Source organism: Scyliorhinus canicula, chromosome 20, assembly GCF_902713615.1.
Source record: "Scyliorhinus canicula chromosome 20, sScyCan1.1, whole genome shotgun sequence".
Taxonomy (NCBI): Eukaryota; Metazoa; Chordata; class Chondrichthyes; order Carcharhiniformes; family Scyliorhinidae; genus Scyliorhinus; species Scyliorhinus canicula.
Window position 1 is genome coordinate 27,785,217 of NC_052165.1, and position 14,920 is coordinate 27,800,136.

At 41.5% G+C, this 14,920-nt stretch overlaps 1 protein-coding gene across 1 annotated transcript in view; it reads right to left on the reverse strand.

Moving 5' to 3' along the window:
- Positions 1-7,780, reverse strand: part of scaf11 (SR-related CTD-associated factor 11) — a 48,141-nt gene extending 40,361 nt beyond the window's left edge. The window contains 2 exon segments of the mRNA XM_038781376.1: positions 3,484-3,717; positions 7,682-7,780. Of these exon segments, the coding sequence (XP_038637304.1) occupies positions 3,484-3,717; positions 7,682-7,780 (333 nt within the window).
- Positions 7,781-14,920: the final 7,140 nt, after the last annotated feature.

Sequence of the window (14,920 nt, forward strand, 5' to 3'; positions counted from 1 at the left end):
CCCCCACAATCGCCTCATCTTTCGAATAAGATAATTGTTTACTTTATGCACGGAGCTGGATTTTGTTGAGGCGCAAATCCTTCGATAATGGCATGAAGCACAAACTGCATTCAGTGCAACTCCAGTTTCCAGAGTCCTTTTGTGCTGAATCTAAAATCATTATTCTAGAAGCAGGCCCTGCCCAGACCAGCCACACCCAGGGTGAATTAATCATCATTGGGAGTTCCTGCTAATTGCCTTTGTTTGTAGACCTTTGATGAGGCCCCAAAAATAAATTGGAACTTTTGGGCACAAGGATACTAATCGATGCATTTCGAAAAGAGAATGAGTTTTTTTATTTACTCAATAACTGACTACTGTAGCGCAATTTAATTAGAAAGCAGTTCGGAAATTTGCGAAAAGTAATTTTCAGTCAGTCAGTTAGAATCAAGATTATTCATTGGTGATGGATTTAAAACGGTTATTTTTTTTGTGATGAATCCATTTTCAGCTGTAGTATTCAAATTTTAACAAATTACCACTCTTAAATATAATCAAGGAATATTTTTGCAAGCAAAATGTGCTTTTTTAAAAAACTACATTTAAAAATGCTGTCCTTGACCGATCTTACCTTGAGTGATATGCCAATGAATTTAAGCAGAAAGCCAGGATTGGGGAGGGAGGCACCCATGCTTTCAAAATAGGAGCAAATTTTACTGGGACCATGGATTGTGACCATTGGGGAAACTCTACCATCTAATATTCTTGCACTTAAAATCATGTTTGGTAGATTATTCCAGGATAACAATTGTTAGCAATGAAAGAAAATTCTTAACTGTTTGGTTTAAAATTTATTATTCACTAATTTCTCTCTTCTAATCCTAATCTCTTGCTTTGCTTTAAATAAACATTTTAGATTTGTCTCGTCCATGACATTTAATATTTTCTGTACATACTTCTGTGAAGTCTCCCTCCTTATTACTGCATCGCCCAGCCCCCCAGGGCTGTGAAGGGCAAGGTTCTCAATTATTTTATTTTTGCCATTTACAGGTAGATTGACTTGCAATTCCCTGCATTCTTTCCAATGTACATGTATTTTTTGGTGACAAAACTGAACACATTACTCTGAATGTGGTCTGACTACAGCAGTGTTAAATCTTAACTTCACCTATACAAACGTGTATTATAAAGCCCAGGCTTTGAAATCCCAATATTCTACCAGTCTTCCTTAAACGTATTTTGCCAGTGTCTATACAATGCAAATGATGGGTCAACCATCATTTTGAGGTACATTTCCAAGTGACTCACCTCCAATTTAAATGAGCATTTTTTTAAACCAATGCTCAAAACTCTATATTTATTTAAATTTAATCTAAATCTACAGACCATTTGTTACACCCTCTATCTCTGTTGGTTCCCTTATATTAGTGTTGCTAGAAATTCCATGAAAACAAATTTTTAGTTTTGTTATTGAGGTAAAAAATGTAGTCTCAAAACAAGAGGGTTCCTTCTGAACACTGATTGAGGACAGTACTGCTGCCTCACGGCGCCGAGGTCCCAGGTTCGATCCCGGCCCTGAGTCACTGTCCGTGTGGAGTTTGCATATGTTCCCCGTGTTTGCATGGGTTTCGCCCCCACAACCTAAAGATGAGCAGAGTAGGTGGATTGGCCATGCTAAATTGTCCCTTAATTGGAAAAAAATTAATTAGATACTCTAAATTTTAAAAAAAACATTGATTGATCAGGAACTTTCCCCATCATTGAATATCACTTCCCAAGAATTCCCAAAATTATTGCTGAAGTTCAAATATCAAGGCGAGATTCACCATCTAATTTATCTACTGAAGTATTCAAAGAAGCTAAAAAAATATTTGAGCAGAAGAATCTTCCCCCTTCCAAACATTTTCTAGTTGTTAAATTATCTTTACACAGGGATTCGCCCGGATAACTGCTTGACATAATTTCCATTATTTTGTCGCTATGTAAAATATGACTGGATTCATATTCAATGCATCACCTTAACCACCAAGATTTAAGGATCAAAAAAGAAACAGAAACTCAGAAGAATGAAATAGTGTGAATCAAAGTTAAATCAGGTGTATAAGGAGAAATAGAAAGGGTAAGAAAGAGAGGAGAAACAAATAAAATATAGTAAACAAACTGATCATTTACAAATCGCGAACAACTGATCACATGCAGGAATGAGACTGAATACTTTAATTGGTTCCTATTCAGGAAGATTGATTGACATTGCACTCACAATATCATATAATTAAATTGGTACTTATACTCTTCGTCAACTTGTGTGGGGGCGGCACGGTGGCCCAGTGATTAGCACTGCTACCTCATGCTGTTCAGGACCTGGGTTCGATCCTGGGTCACTGTCTGTGTGGAGCTTGCACATTCTCCCCCTGTTTGCGTGGGTCTCACCCCACAACTCAAAGATGTGCAGGCTAGGTGAATTGGTCACGCTAAATTGCCCCTTAATTGGAAAAGAAAGAATTCGGTGCTCTAATTTTCTTTTAAAAGATACAGTTTTGTGGTGCACAGTAATCAATGAACCAGTCCATAGGAACAAACGGAGCCCATTTAGCTGCTCAAGCCATTCATAGATCATGGCTGTTCTGTAATGTAAACCCATATTCCTGCCTTTGTACCTTTTCCTTCCCACCTTTGGTGAACAAACACCTATCATTGATATTGCCAAAGAGAATTCCCAACTTCTACCACCTTTTTGCATGTAGAAGTGTTTCCTAATTTTGCTCCCGAAAGGATTGGTTTTAATTTTTAGGCAATACTCCTGGTATAAGAATCCCACCAGTGGAAACAGTTTCCCCCTATCCACACCATCAGTTCCTCTTAATAGATTACAAGCTTCAAATAAATAGCATTCTAAATTCCAAGAAATATAACCCGATGTAACTAATGGCAAGGGGGGTTAAGAGCATTCTAGCGAAGCAACTATCAAAGTGATCTCAATCCACCAGCAAGTTCTGGAGATTCTTAACTCGAGCGTCATCTCTTTACCCTCTGAACTTGCACATGAATCAGGCTGTATGCTGCCAACATTGTTATTTCCAGCATGACCTGGTCCATTATATCAGTAACTATCACAAGATGCATAATATTTTGAATGTTCATCTTCTCCTGGATAGGATATATGCATTCAATCAAATATTACAGCGCATCCTAAACTGAGAGAATGCAACTCCTATCACTCTTCTTCTTCCTCCTGCCATACCATCTCCCATCCAATGCCAGCGCCCTCACAACATAATCCTGCTAAAGTCTACACCAAGACATGTATTTTGAGAAATGCTGCTCATTTGACTCAACTGTACTATTTTTATAGATTCATTGTTAATTTCATAACAGATCACTCACCCGGTGCAACCAAATGAGGTTCACCTTATTCACTACTATATTTTCATTTCACTTCCATACATGAAGTTTTTAAAAAATATATTTATAATACTGTTAATTAGGAGTTAATATTTTTCTTACTTCAGCCCACGCAAGAATGCACCTCAGGCAAAAAATGTGAGAACAGCTCTCAGGAACAGCCACTTCTTGTTCCACAAAGTGGTTCAGGCAGATAGGACACCAGTCAATTTGACCAGTTGTTGGAGCAAACACACCATTATCAGCACATTCTTGATCATTTTCTCCACCTGTTAACAGAATCAGAAAAATAGTCTCAAAGAGCACCAACTCAAAGTAAACAATAATCAACCACAATCAGACTATGAAAAAGGTGAACCTTAATTCACGTTAACATTCAACTCATCACCTTAAACCATGATCAATATCACCAATTATACAAGTAACTTGCAGTTGATGCAATTTATATATCTGCATATCTTCAGTCACAAGAAACGTAGTAAATATTTCTTCTTTTTACTTTCCATATTTTATTTTTCGTTCCTATTCAAACATATTTTTAGTCAAACTGCATTTTCACCATGCGTCCCGTGTTTCTCCAATGCCAATTTCCTTAAATGCCAAGATATTTCTGTGAGAAGTAACTAAATTATTTGTAATTTTCCATTGCTGTGATGGACATTTTGCAAATGTGTACTCAAGTTTACAAACCCTCGAACTTAAACAGCATGGGGACGAATGCAAGAACAGTATTTTGAATGTATTTAAGCAAGGTCATCATCGATTCCTTACATTTTTATTCCGTTTTTTGGAAATACCATTCATTATTTTGCTTCATATATTCTTCTGTCCCTTCCCTTTTTCTGTGAAGCAATCTTTCAGACTTTGTGAAGCTTCTAGCATCTGTGTTTGTATTAACATGCATTGATCACATGTTGCAGGTACAAGTTTATCAGAGGCAGCAGTGCCACAAAGGCATTCCTAAGCTCCTTAGTAAAACAAAAGTTGGCAAACCAACACTTTAGAAACATACAATCTTAAAGATAAACATGCCAAAGCTTCACAGCTGCATTGCTAGAACTCAGGGCACAGTTTGGAAACTCCCTGCTGTAAAGTATTGAAAGGATTCTGTATTTTAGGTTTAAGATCCATTGCAGGGTCAGGGTCTCCAATAAGTAACAGGTAGCTTACCTCATTCTAATCTTGAGTCATTATTATTATTAATGAATAGCATATGTAAGTCCGTGAGAACATCATCTCCTAGTATGCTAGCAAATGGATTATTTGCTAATCCATTTAGCACCATGAACTGGCTACAGAAAATCGTGGGTTGCAGAGTGAAATAGAGTCTGGTAGTTTGGATGAGGAATCAAGTCCTATTCGGCACTTTGATAAAACAAAAGGCTCGTTCTATTGCCTAAATTCTCTGAAGAAAGGGTTGAGAGATATTTTATGACATATGAAAATTACCAACTAAAATGGTCAAAGGACACATGCAGTCTCATTTTGCAAATGTTTTGGTCAGGAAGGTATGCTTTTGTACTTTAGTCTTTAAGAAGAAAACTCTTCAGATCGAGGTAGTATTTAATGCTCACAAAGATGTCCCTGAAGCACATTTGTTGGAATTTCAGACTTTAAACAAAGACCGAATGAAACATTTTTAGAATTTGCTAGGGAAAAAGAAATATTGTGGGACAGGTGGTTTTGATACCGAAGTTAGATCTAAATTTGATAATATGAGAAAGCCAATAATACTGGAAGAATTTCAAAATATCATTCAAATAGCTATTACGTTACACTTGGAAGACCATAAGCTTCTACAGTAAAGGAAGCTTCTAAGGTACAGGAAGCAGCGGTTCTGGCCTAGGGGTATGATGTATTATATAGGCAGCTGGGGGCAGTATAGCTCCAGTTGTAAACTAACAGGGATGCTGGAGGAACAAAGAGTCTAGCTTTATGAAAATGAAATGAAATCAAAATTGCTTGTCTGAAGTAGGCGACAAATGAAGTTACTGTGAAAAGCCCCTAGTCGCCACATTCCGGTGCCTGTTCAGGGAGGCTGGTATGGGAATTGAACCCACGCTGCAGGCCTGCTTTGGTCTGCTTTAAAAGCCAGCTCTTTAGTCCTGTGCTAATCTAGCCGCTATGCCTTATGGAGAAGGCATAAGGTATTCCACTAAGAAAAACAACAATGCAGAGAATAAAAGGGTAAAAGTAAACCAGTGTTACTTTATTTCCATAAGACGGGTTTCCAAAAGACAGGGCATCTCAAGGCCCATTGTTGAATGTTGAATGATAAACCAACAGCAATTATAGGAACACTTGAGGAATCCTCAGGAAAAGGCTGTCCCAAAAAAGGGGGGGCTTTAAACCCCTTTATTATTGGCTTCCTCATATTATCAAATTTAGTTCTAACTTCAGGTATCAAAACCACCTGACCCACAATATTTATTTTTCCCTAGCAAATTCCCTAGCTGTGACACAGGTGAAACATGTTCCCTCAGAACCTATGGGGATATGGTAAGAATTCTTCCTTGAGTACTACAGAAGGGAGCGCTACTGGAGGTTCTCGATGTTTTCTCACGACGGGAGAAGTGCTCACTTTCTCCTCCAACAAAAAAGTTAATATTTTGAGAAGTTACTGTGAAAAGCCCCTAGTCACCACATTCCAGCGCCTGTTAGGGAAGGCTGGTACAGGAATTGAACCGTGCTGCTGGCCTGCCTGGGTCTGCTTGCAAATCCAGCGATTTAGCCCTGTGCTAGATCAGTCATAGATAATGGCTGATGATACAATTTGTGTTCCAGATAGTTTGATGAAGAAAAAGGTATTAACAGGGGTATGACTGGGATTTATGAACCTGCTCCCCTGCTAAGTCCCTTCCCTCCTTTATGTTGATACTGTCCAGCTCAGGTTCATTCTTCCTTTCCTAGGCATCAATCTTTGGAGATAAAGTTCAATGACATTACCACCCATTCATTCACGCAATGCCCATTTATACATTTCCCACACAACCTCCTGCCAAGGTGCCATTTTCTCTTTAATTTAGCAAATTGATGCATGCACTAAACTGGCAATGATGTGCTATCCCTCGCGAATGGCACCGAGAGTTGCCTGAAAATCTCTTTGTCAGGTAGAATTTGAAGACATTGAAATTCCCGGTGTTTTCGGAAAACAAGTAAATCGCTCACTGGGCTAAATCGCTGGCTTTTAAAGCAGACCAAGCAGGCCAGCAGCACGGTTCAATTCCTGTACCAGCCTCCCCGGACAGGCGCCGGAATGTGGCGACTAGGGGCTTTTCACAGTAACTTAATTGAAGCCTACTCGTGACAATAAGCGATTTTCATTTCATTTAGAAGACTTCCTGTTAAAGAAAATTGACCATTGTTTTTTTTTTAAAACTCAGTTGCTTATATACCATCTATATCCATTGTCTCTATCTAGGCAGAATGAGCTCTGTATGCAGTTTAAGACAGGTGGCAAGTATTTGGGCATTGCTTGTGGAGATCTAGCAGCCAAATGTGTAATCCTGAGGAATCCCAGTAGAAATCCAGGAACTATTTTAAATCACATAATAATCATTGGACAGTTTCCAAAATGAGCCTCTATATTATGTTATCTGTCTTCTACCCCCCCCCCCCCCCCTTCCCCTTCAACAAAACAAGAAGAAATTTACTTTAGCAAGGAAATTGCAGATCAAACGGTTTATAGGAGCTAGGAGCAGGAGTAGGCAATTCATCCCCTCGAGTGTGGTCTGCCATTCAATATAATCATGGCTGATCTCTTTGCCTCAACTCCACTTTCCTGCGCATTCTACATAACCCTTCAACTCATTACTAATTAAAAGTCTGTCTATCCGCTCCTTAAATTTACTCAATATTCCAGCATCCACCTAGTCTGGGGTAGTAAATTTCACAGATCTGCGACCCTTTGAAAGAAGTAATTTCTCCTCATCTCAGTTTTAAATCTCTACCCCTTGTCCTATAACTGTGACATTTCATTCTAGATTGCTCCACAAGACCAACATCCGTTCTACGTCTACTTTTATCATCTTCTACACCTCTAATTCTAAACATGATAGAGTATAGGCCTAAACTTCTCAATCTCTTCACAAGAAAACCCCCTCATCTCTAGAAGCAACCTAGTCAACTGAACTGCTTCTAATGCAACTATATCCCTCCTCAAATAAGGGGACCAAAGCTGTACACCGTACTCCAGGTGAAGTCTCAGCCTTGTTCAGTTGCAGCAACACTGCCCTACTTTTATACTTCATTCCTTTAGCTATAAAGGCCAAATTTCAATTTGTCTTATGACCTGCTTTACCTGCATGCTAGTTTTCTGTTCTTCATGCACGAGAACGCCCAGATCTCTCTGCACCGAAACATTGTCCCTTTCAATTTCCAAAACACTCTTCCTTTCCATTTAGATAATAAGTTGCCTTTTCATTTTTTCAACCAAAATGGATAACCACACACAAACACGTTAAACTCCATCTGCCCACTGACCTAACCTATCTACATCCATTTGTAAATTTCTTATTTCCTCATTGCAACTTACTATCCAACCTATTTTAGTGTAATCTGCAAATTTGGCTATTCCATCCCAATATCCGAGACATTAATATATATGTAAATAATTGGAGCCCAAGGACTGAACCTGTGGCACCCCACGAGTTACATCTTGCCAACCAAAAAAAAAATTCATCCTGACTCTTTCCCTTCTGTCGGCTAGCCAATCTTCCACCGAAGCTAATAAATGACCCCTAATCCTATGTGATCTTATCTTGTGTACTAACCTTTACAGCAGCACCGTATCAAATGTCTTCTGGAAGTTCAGATATACTCATCTAAAAGATCCCCATTATCCACTTGCCTTGTTACATCAACTCGAGCAAATTGGTCAAACTCGATTCACCCTTCATAAAACCCCGCCAACTCTGATGGATGGCGTTTTGACTTTCCAAATGTCGTTAATACTTCCTTAATAATAGATTCTAACTATTTTCTGACGAAAGATGTTAAGCTAATTGGTCTATAGTTACTTACTTTCTGTCTTCCTCCCTTTTTGCATAAGGACGTTACATTAACATTTTTCCAATCCATTGGCACCTTTCCCATATCCAATGTGACTTCCTTTAAGACACTAGAATGTAGGCCATCAGGCCCTGGGGACTCGTCTGCCATCAATCCCAATAGATTATTTAGGACTTTTTCCCTATTGATGATGGTTGCTCCAAGTTCTTCCCTTTCTATTACCTCTGCTTTACCTGTTACTATTGGGATGGTACTAATGTCTTCCACCATGAAAATTGAGGCCAAATATTGATTGAACGTCTCTGCCATTTCAATATTCCCCACAATCAATCCCCTATCTCGTCCTCCAAGAGACCAAGATTCACTTCAGCTACTTTTCCCTTTTATATACTTATGGATGCTTTTGCTATCTTTTATATTTTGCGCTAGTTTTATTTCATAATTTACCGTTGCACTTTATTCCTTTTTTAGTAACCCTTTCCGGTTGTTTAGAAATTTCCAAATCTTCCAGCCTGCCACTGACCTTTGCAATACGGAATGCCTTAGTTTTGCTTTGTACCAAACACTCAGTTTATGTGCATGTATAAAAGCAAGTTCAAGTTCAACGGAATCACTAGTTTTAATTAGATACCAAATTCAGAGGCACAAAGTTGCACCCTGACTAGGAAAGATTCGATCCTCCCAATGGTCCTCCAGGTAAATGCATCACTCAAGTCTAGTCCTGAGATATGGATTAAGAGTGTAAAAAGCAAATAAAGTAATAAGCACCCACTATAGATTTGTGTCAATGTTTATGGATCTTAACCATCAAGATGGGTTCCAAAGCTGGGGCTTTTTTCACAATACTCTTCAAAGAGATGTGATTTAAAGTTTTAAAAATTATGGAAGAGAATAAATTCTGTCCAGTTGGCAAATTATTTGAGATCAATAATTTGGAAGACAATTAGAAAATATATAAGCAAAAAAAAAGATTGAAGCCTGTTTATCGTGCAAAGGACTAAGGAACTCGAATTTAAGGATTTGAGCACAAGATGTTATGGGGATATGAGGGGAAACTTTATTTACACAAGTAAAGGAAATTGGATGGAGAGTGAAATGACAAGGTATACACATATCGCACACATTATTCTGTCGAGGATAAAGGAGAAAGTACAAATGTTAGTTGCGAGCAGCTGTTCTTTATGTGAAGGCAATATTTGGCAGAATACGGTGTCATAGCAAGTCCTAGCAAGACTGAAGCTCATGGAAGTAATAGGGAAAATCCTCCACTGGCAGAGTCACACCCAACAATAAAAACATCAGTGGCCAGCTATGTGACTGTGAGATATGGCAGGTCCGCGAGGCTTCCAGCGTCCCGGATGGCTTCATCTGCAGAAAGTGCACCCAACTAGAGATCCTCACAGACAGCATGGTTCGGTTGGAGCCGCAGTTGGATGCACTTAGGAGCATGCAGGTGGCGGAAAGCATCATAGATAGCAGTTATATAAATGTGGTCACATCCAAGGTACAGGCAGAGAAATGGGTGACCACCGGAAAGGGCAGGCAGTCAGTGCAGGAATCCCCTATGGTTGTCCCCCTCTCAAACAGGTATACCCCTTTGGATACTGTCGGGGGGGGATAGCCTATCAGGGGAAAACAACAGCAGCAGCCAGAGCAGTGGCACCACGGCTGGCTCTGATGTTCAGCAAGGAGGGTCAAAGCGCAGAAGAGCAATAGTCATAGGGGACTCTATAGTCAGGGGCACAAATAAGACGCTTCTGTGGATGTGAAAGAGACTCCAGGGTGGTATGTTGCCTCCCTCGTGCCAGGTTCCAAGATGTCTCCGAATGGGTAGCGGGCATCCTGAAGGGGGTGGGCAAACAGGCAGAGGTCTTTGTACATATTGGTACTAACGACGTAGGCAGGAAGGGGCATGAGGTCCTGTAGCAGGAGTTCAGGGAGCCAGGCAGAAAGTTAAAAGACAGGACCTCTCGGGTTGTAATCTCGGGATTACTCCCTGTTCCGACTTGCCAGTGAGGCTAGAAATAGGAAGATAGAGCAGCTAAACACATGGCTAAACAGCTGGTGTCGGAGGGAGGGTTTCCGTTATCTGGACCACTCTTCCGGGGCAGGTGTGACCGGTATAAGAAGGACGAGTTGCATCTAAATTGGAGAGGCATAAATACCCTGGCCGCGAGGTTTCCTAGTGTCACACTAGTATGGCAGGGGTGGGTGGGTACCGGAGCAATAGGTCAGAAGGTGAAAGCATTCAGGGAAAACTAGGGAATAGGGCCAGTATGGCTCTGAGGAAGAGCAGACAGGGAGATGTTGCTGAAAACAGTGGGTCTGGTGGCCTGAAGTGCATATGTTTTAATGCAAGTATTACGGGTAAGGCAGATGCATGGATTAGTACTTGGAACTATGATGTTGTTGCCATTAGAGACCTGGTTGAGCGGACAAGATTGGCAGCTAAACGTTCCTGGATTTAGATGTTTCAGGCGGGAGAGAGGGGGATGTATAAGGGGTGGCGGAGTTGCACTACTGGTTAGGGAGAATATCACAGCTGTACTATGGGAGGACACGTCAGAGGGCAGCGAGGCTATATGGGTGGAGATCAGGAATAAGAAGGGTGCAGTCACAATGTTGGGGGTTTATTACAGGCCTCCCAACAACCAGCGGGAGATAGAGGAGCAGATAGGTAGACAGATTTTGGAAATGAGTAAAAACAATAGGGTTATTGTGATGGGAGACTTCAACTTCCCCAATATTGACTGGGACTCACTTAGTGCTAGGGGCCTGGAGGGGGTAGAGTTTGTAAGGAGCATCCAGGATGGGCTTCTTAAAACAATATGTAGGCTGTCCAACGAGGGAAGGGGCTGTACTGGACCTGGTATTAGGGAATGAGCCCAGCCAGGTAGTAGAAGTTTCAGTCGCGGAGCATTTCGGAAACAGTGACCACAATTCAGTTAGTTTTAATGTGCTAGTGGACAAGGATAAGAGTGGTCCTAGGGTGAATGTGATAAATTGGGGGAAGGCTAATTATAACAATATTAGGCGGGAACTGAAGAAGCTAGATTGGGGGAGGATGTTTGAGGGTAAATCAGCATCTGACATGTGGGAGGCTTTCAAATGTCAGTTTAAACAAGGAATTCAGGACCGACATGTTCCTGTGCGGAAGAAGGATAAATACGGCAAATTTCGGGAACCTTGGATAATGAGAGATGTTGTAGGCCTCGTCAAAAAGAAAAAGGAGGTATTTGTCAGGGCCAGAAGGCTGGGAACAGATGAAGCCTGTGTGGAATATAAGGAAAGTAGGAAGAAACTTAAGCAAGGAGTCAGGAAGGCTAGAAGAGGTCACGAAAAGTCATTGACAAATAGGGTTAAGGAAAATCCCAAGGCTTTTTACACATAAAAAGCAAGAGGGTAGCCAGGGAAAGGGTTGGCCCACTGAAGGATAGGCATGGGAATCTATGTGTGGAGCCAGACGAAATGGGCGAGGTATTAAATGAATACTTTGCATCAGTATTCACCAAAGAGAAGGAATTGGTGGATGTTGAGACTGGAGAAAGGTGTGTAGATAGCCTGGGTCACAGTGAGATCCAAAAAGACGAGGTGTTGGGCGTCTTGAAAAATATTACGGTAGATAAGTCCCCAGGGCAGGATGGGATCTACCGTAGAATACTGAAGGAGGCTAGAGAGGAAATTGCTGAGGCTTTGACAGAAATCTTTGGATCCTCACCTGTCTTCAGGTGATGTCCCGGAGGACTGGAGAATAGCCAATGTTGTTCCTTTGTTTAAGAAGGGTAGCAAGGATAATCCAGGGAACTACAAGCCGGTGAGCCTTACGTCACTGGTAGGGAAATTACTGGAGAGAATTCTTCGAGACAGGATCTACTCCCATTTGGAAGCAAATAGACGTATTAGTGAGAGGCAGCATGGTTTTGTGAAGGGGAGGTCGTGTCTCACTAACTTGATAGAGTTTTTCGAAGAGGTCACAAAGATGATTGATGTAGGTAGGGCAGTGGATGTTGTCTATATGGACTTCAGCAAGGCCTTTGACAAGGTCCCTCATGGTAGACTTGTACAAAAGGTGAAGTCACACGGGATCAGCGGTGAGCTGGCAAGGTGGATACAGAACTGGCTAGGTCATAGAAGGCAGAGAGTAGCAATAGAAAGGTGCTTTTCTAATTGGAGGGCTGTGACTAGTGGTGGTTCCGCAGGGATCAGTGCTGGGACCTTTGCTGTTCGTGGTATATATAAATGATTTGGAGGAAAATGTAACTGGTCTGATTAGCAAGTTTGCAGACGACACAAAGGTAGGTGGAATTGTGGATAGCGATGTGGACTGTCAGAGGATACAGCAGGATTTAGATCGTTTGGAGACTTGAGCGGAGAGATGGCAGATGGAGTTTAATCTGGACAAATAGGAGGTAATGCATTTTGGAAGGTCTAATGCAGATACGGAATATCCAGTGAATGGTAGAACCCTCAAGAGTATTGAAAGTCAGAGAGATCTAGGTGTACAGGTCCACAGGTCACTGAAAGGGGCAACACAGGTGGAGAAGGTAGTCAAGAAGGCATACGGCATGCTTGCCTTCAGTGGTAGGGGCATTGAGTTTAAGAATTGGCAAGTCATGTTGCAGCTGTACAGAACCTTAGTTAGGCCACACTTGGAGAATAGTGTTGAATTCTGGTCGCCACACTACCAGAAGGATGTGGAGGCTTTCGAGAGGGTGCAGAAGAGATTTACCAGGATGTTGCCTGGTATGGAGGGCATTAGCTATGAGGAGCGGTTGAATAAACTCGGTTTGTTCTCACTGGAACAACGGAGGTTGAGGGGCGACCTGATAGAAGTCTATAAAAGTATGAGGGGCATAGACAGAGTGGATAGTCAGAGGCTTTTCCCCAGGGTAGAGGGGTCAATTACTAGAGGGCATAGGTTTAAGGTGCAAGGGGCAAGGTTGAGAGGAGATGTACGAGGCAAGTGTTTTTTACACAGAGGGTAGTGGGTGCCTGGAACTCGCTGCCGGAGGAGGTGGTGGGAGCAGGGACGATAGTGACATTTAAGGGGCATCTTGATAAATACATGAATAGGATGGGAATAGAGGGATACGGTACGGACCCAGGAAGTGTAGAAGATTTTAGTTTCGGCGGGCAGCATGGCCGGTACGGGCTTGGAGGGCTGAAGGGCCTGTTCCTGTGCTGTACTTTTCTTTGTTCTTTGTTCTATCACAAAACCAGGACATGACTGCAGGAGTTTCTCAGGGAGGTGATCTTAGCAGGACCATTTTTAGCTGCTCATTAACATCCTTTCCTTCACCAGAAGGTCAGGCATGTTCAAAACCCTGATAGTCATATGGGGAATGATAATACTGGAGTTACTCTTCATTTGCTTACAAGTTTTAATTTAGAGAGAAAAACATTCCATTCAGTGTACCTCCAATAAAAAACCCTATTTCAGCCTGCTCCTATGTATGAGCTCACACAAGTTCCCAATTAATACTATAATCTGAATAGAATTAACGTCCAATTGTAACTGGGGCTGTGCACTGTTAATTTCATAGTATTCAGTCCCATGTACCACTCCTTGAATAATGAAGTAGTTCTTGCCTATCTACAGTAGGAACAATAAACAAGTAGGTTTGGACCTACTTGTAATGACTACCTTGAACAAGAGGCATCACCATAGTTGAGCCCTGTTACCACATTCTCTGGGTCATCAATAGCCAGAAGCTGGACCGGAATAGCCACATTTGCACTGTGGCTGCAAATCAGGGCAGACGCTTTGTGACGTGTGGGTCATTTCCTGACCCCTCAAAACCTCTCTTTCAACTACATGGCCCAAATCATGAACGTGTTGGAATACTCTCAATTGCCCAAATTGACACCACTGCAGCATTTAGTAAATTCGACACCACCTAGAACATTAGTGCCGCTGCCTATGGACTCACCCTACAACGGTGGTCAGATTATAGTTTTACTATATACAATCCATACGATCCACTGGCACTGGCCAATACCCTAAAATTCCTTGATGAATATAAATGCGAGGGTGCCATCACGACATGGGCTGCAGCAGTTCAAAAGGAAAATCAATCACCAACTTCTTGGGACCTTGCCAGCACTGACCACATTCAGGAGCAATGCAGCAAAAAGGTCTCGGTATTAAAATAAAAACCTCACCAACCAATTACCAACGTAGAAATGTTAATATTTCACATGGACCATAGAAAGATCTGTTTCACCTTGTTCCAAAATTGTGATTATTTAGTGAATTAAATCAGATTATAGCCCCCCAAAAAAATCACATCTTAAGTACAAACCGTTGCAAATATTTGAATAGAAAAATTAAATATAATTGGCTACTACAAAACTAGCATTAGTCTGCTTTTGATGGGAACACTGTCTCTCTGCTACAAAGTTCCTGGGCTGGATTCTCCGCCCTGCCACTTTTCAGCCTCGACCCACCGGCGAGATTCTCCGTTACGTCGGCCGGTCAATGGACTTTCCCATTGTGGGGCAGCCCCACGCCGTCGGGAAAGCCCCAGGG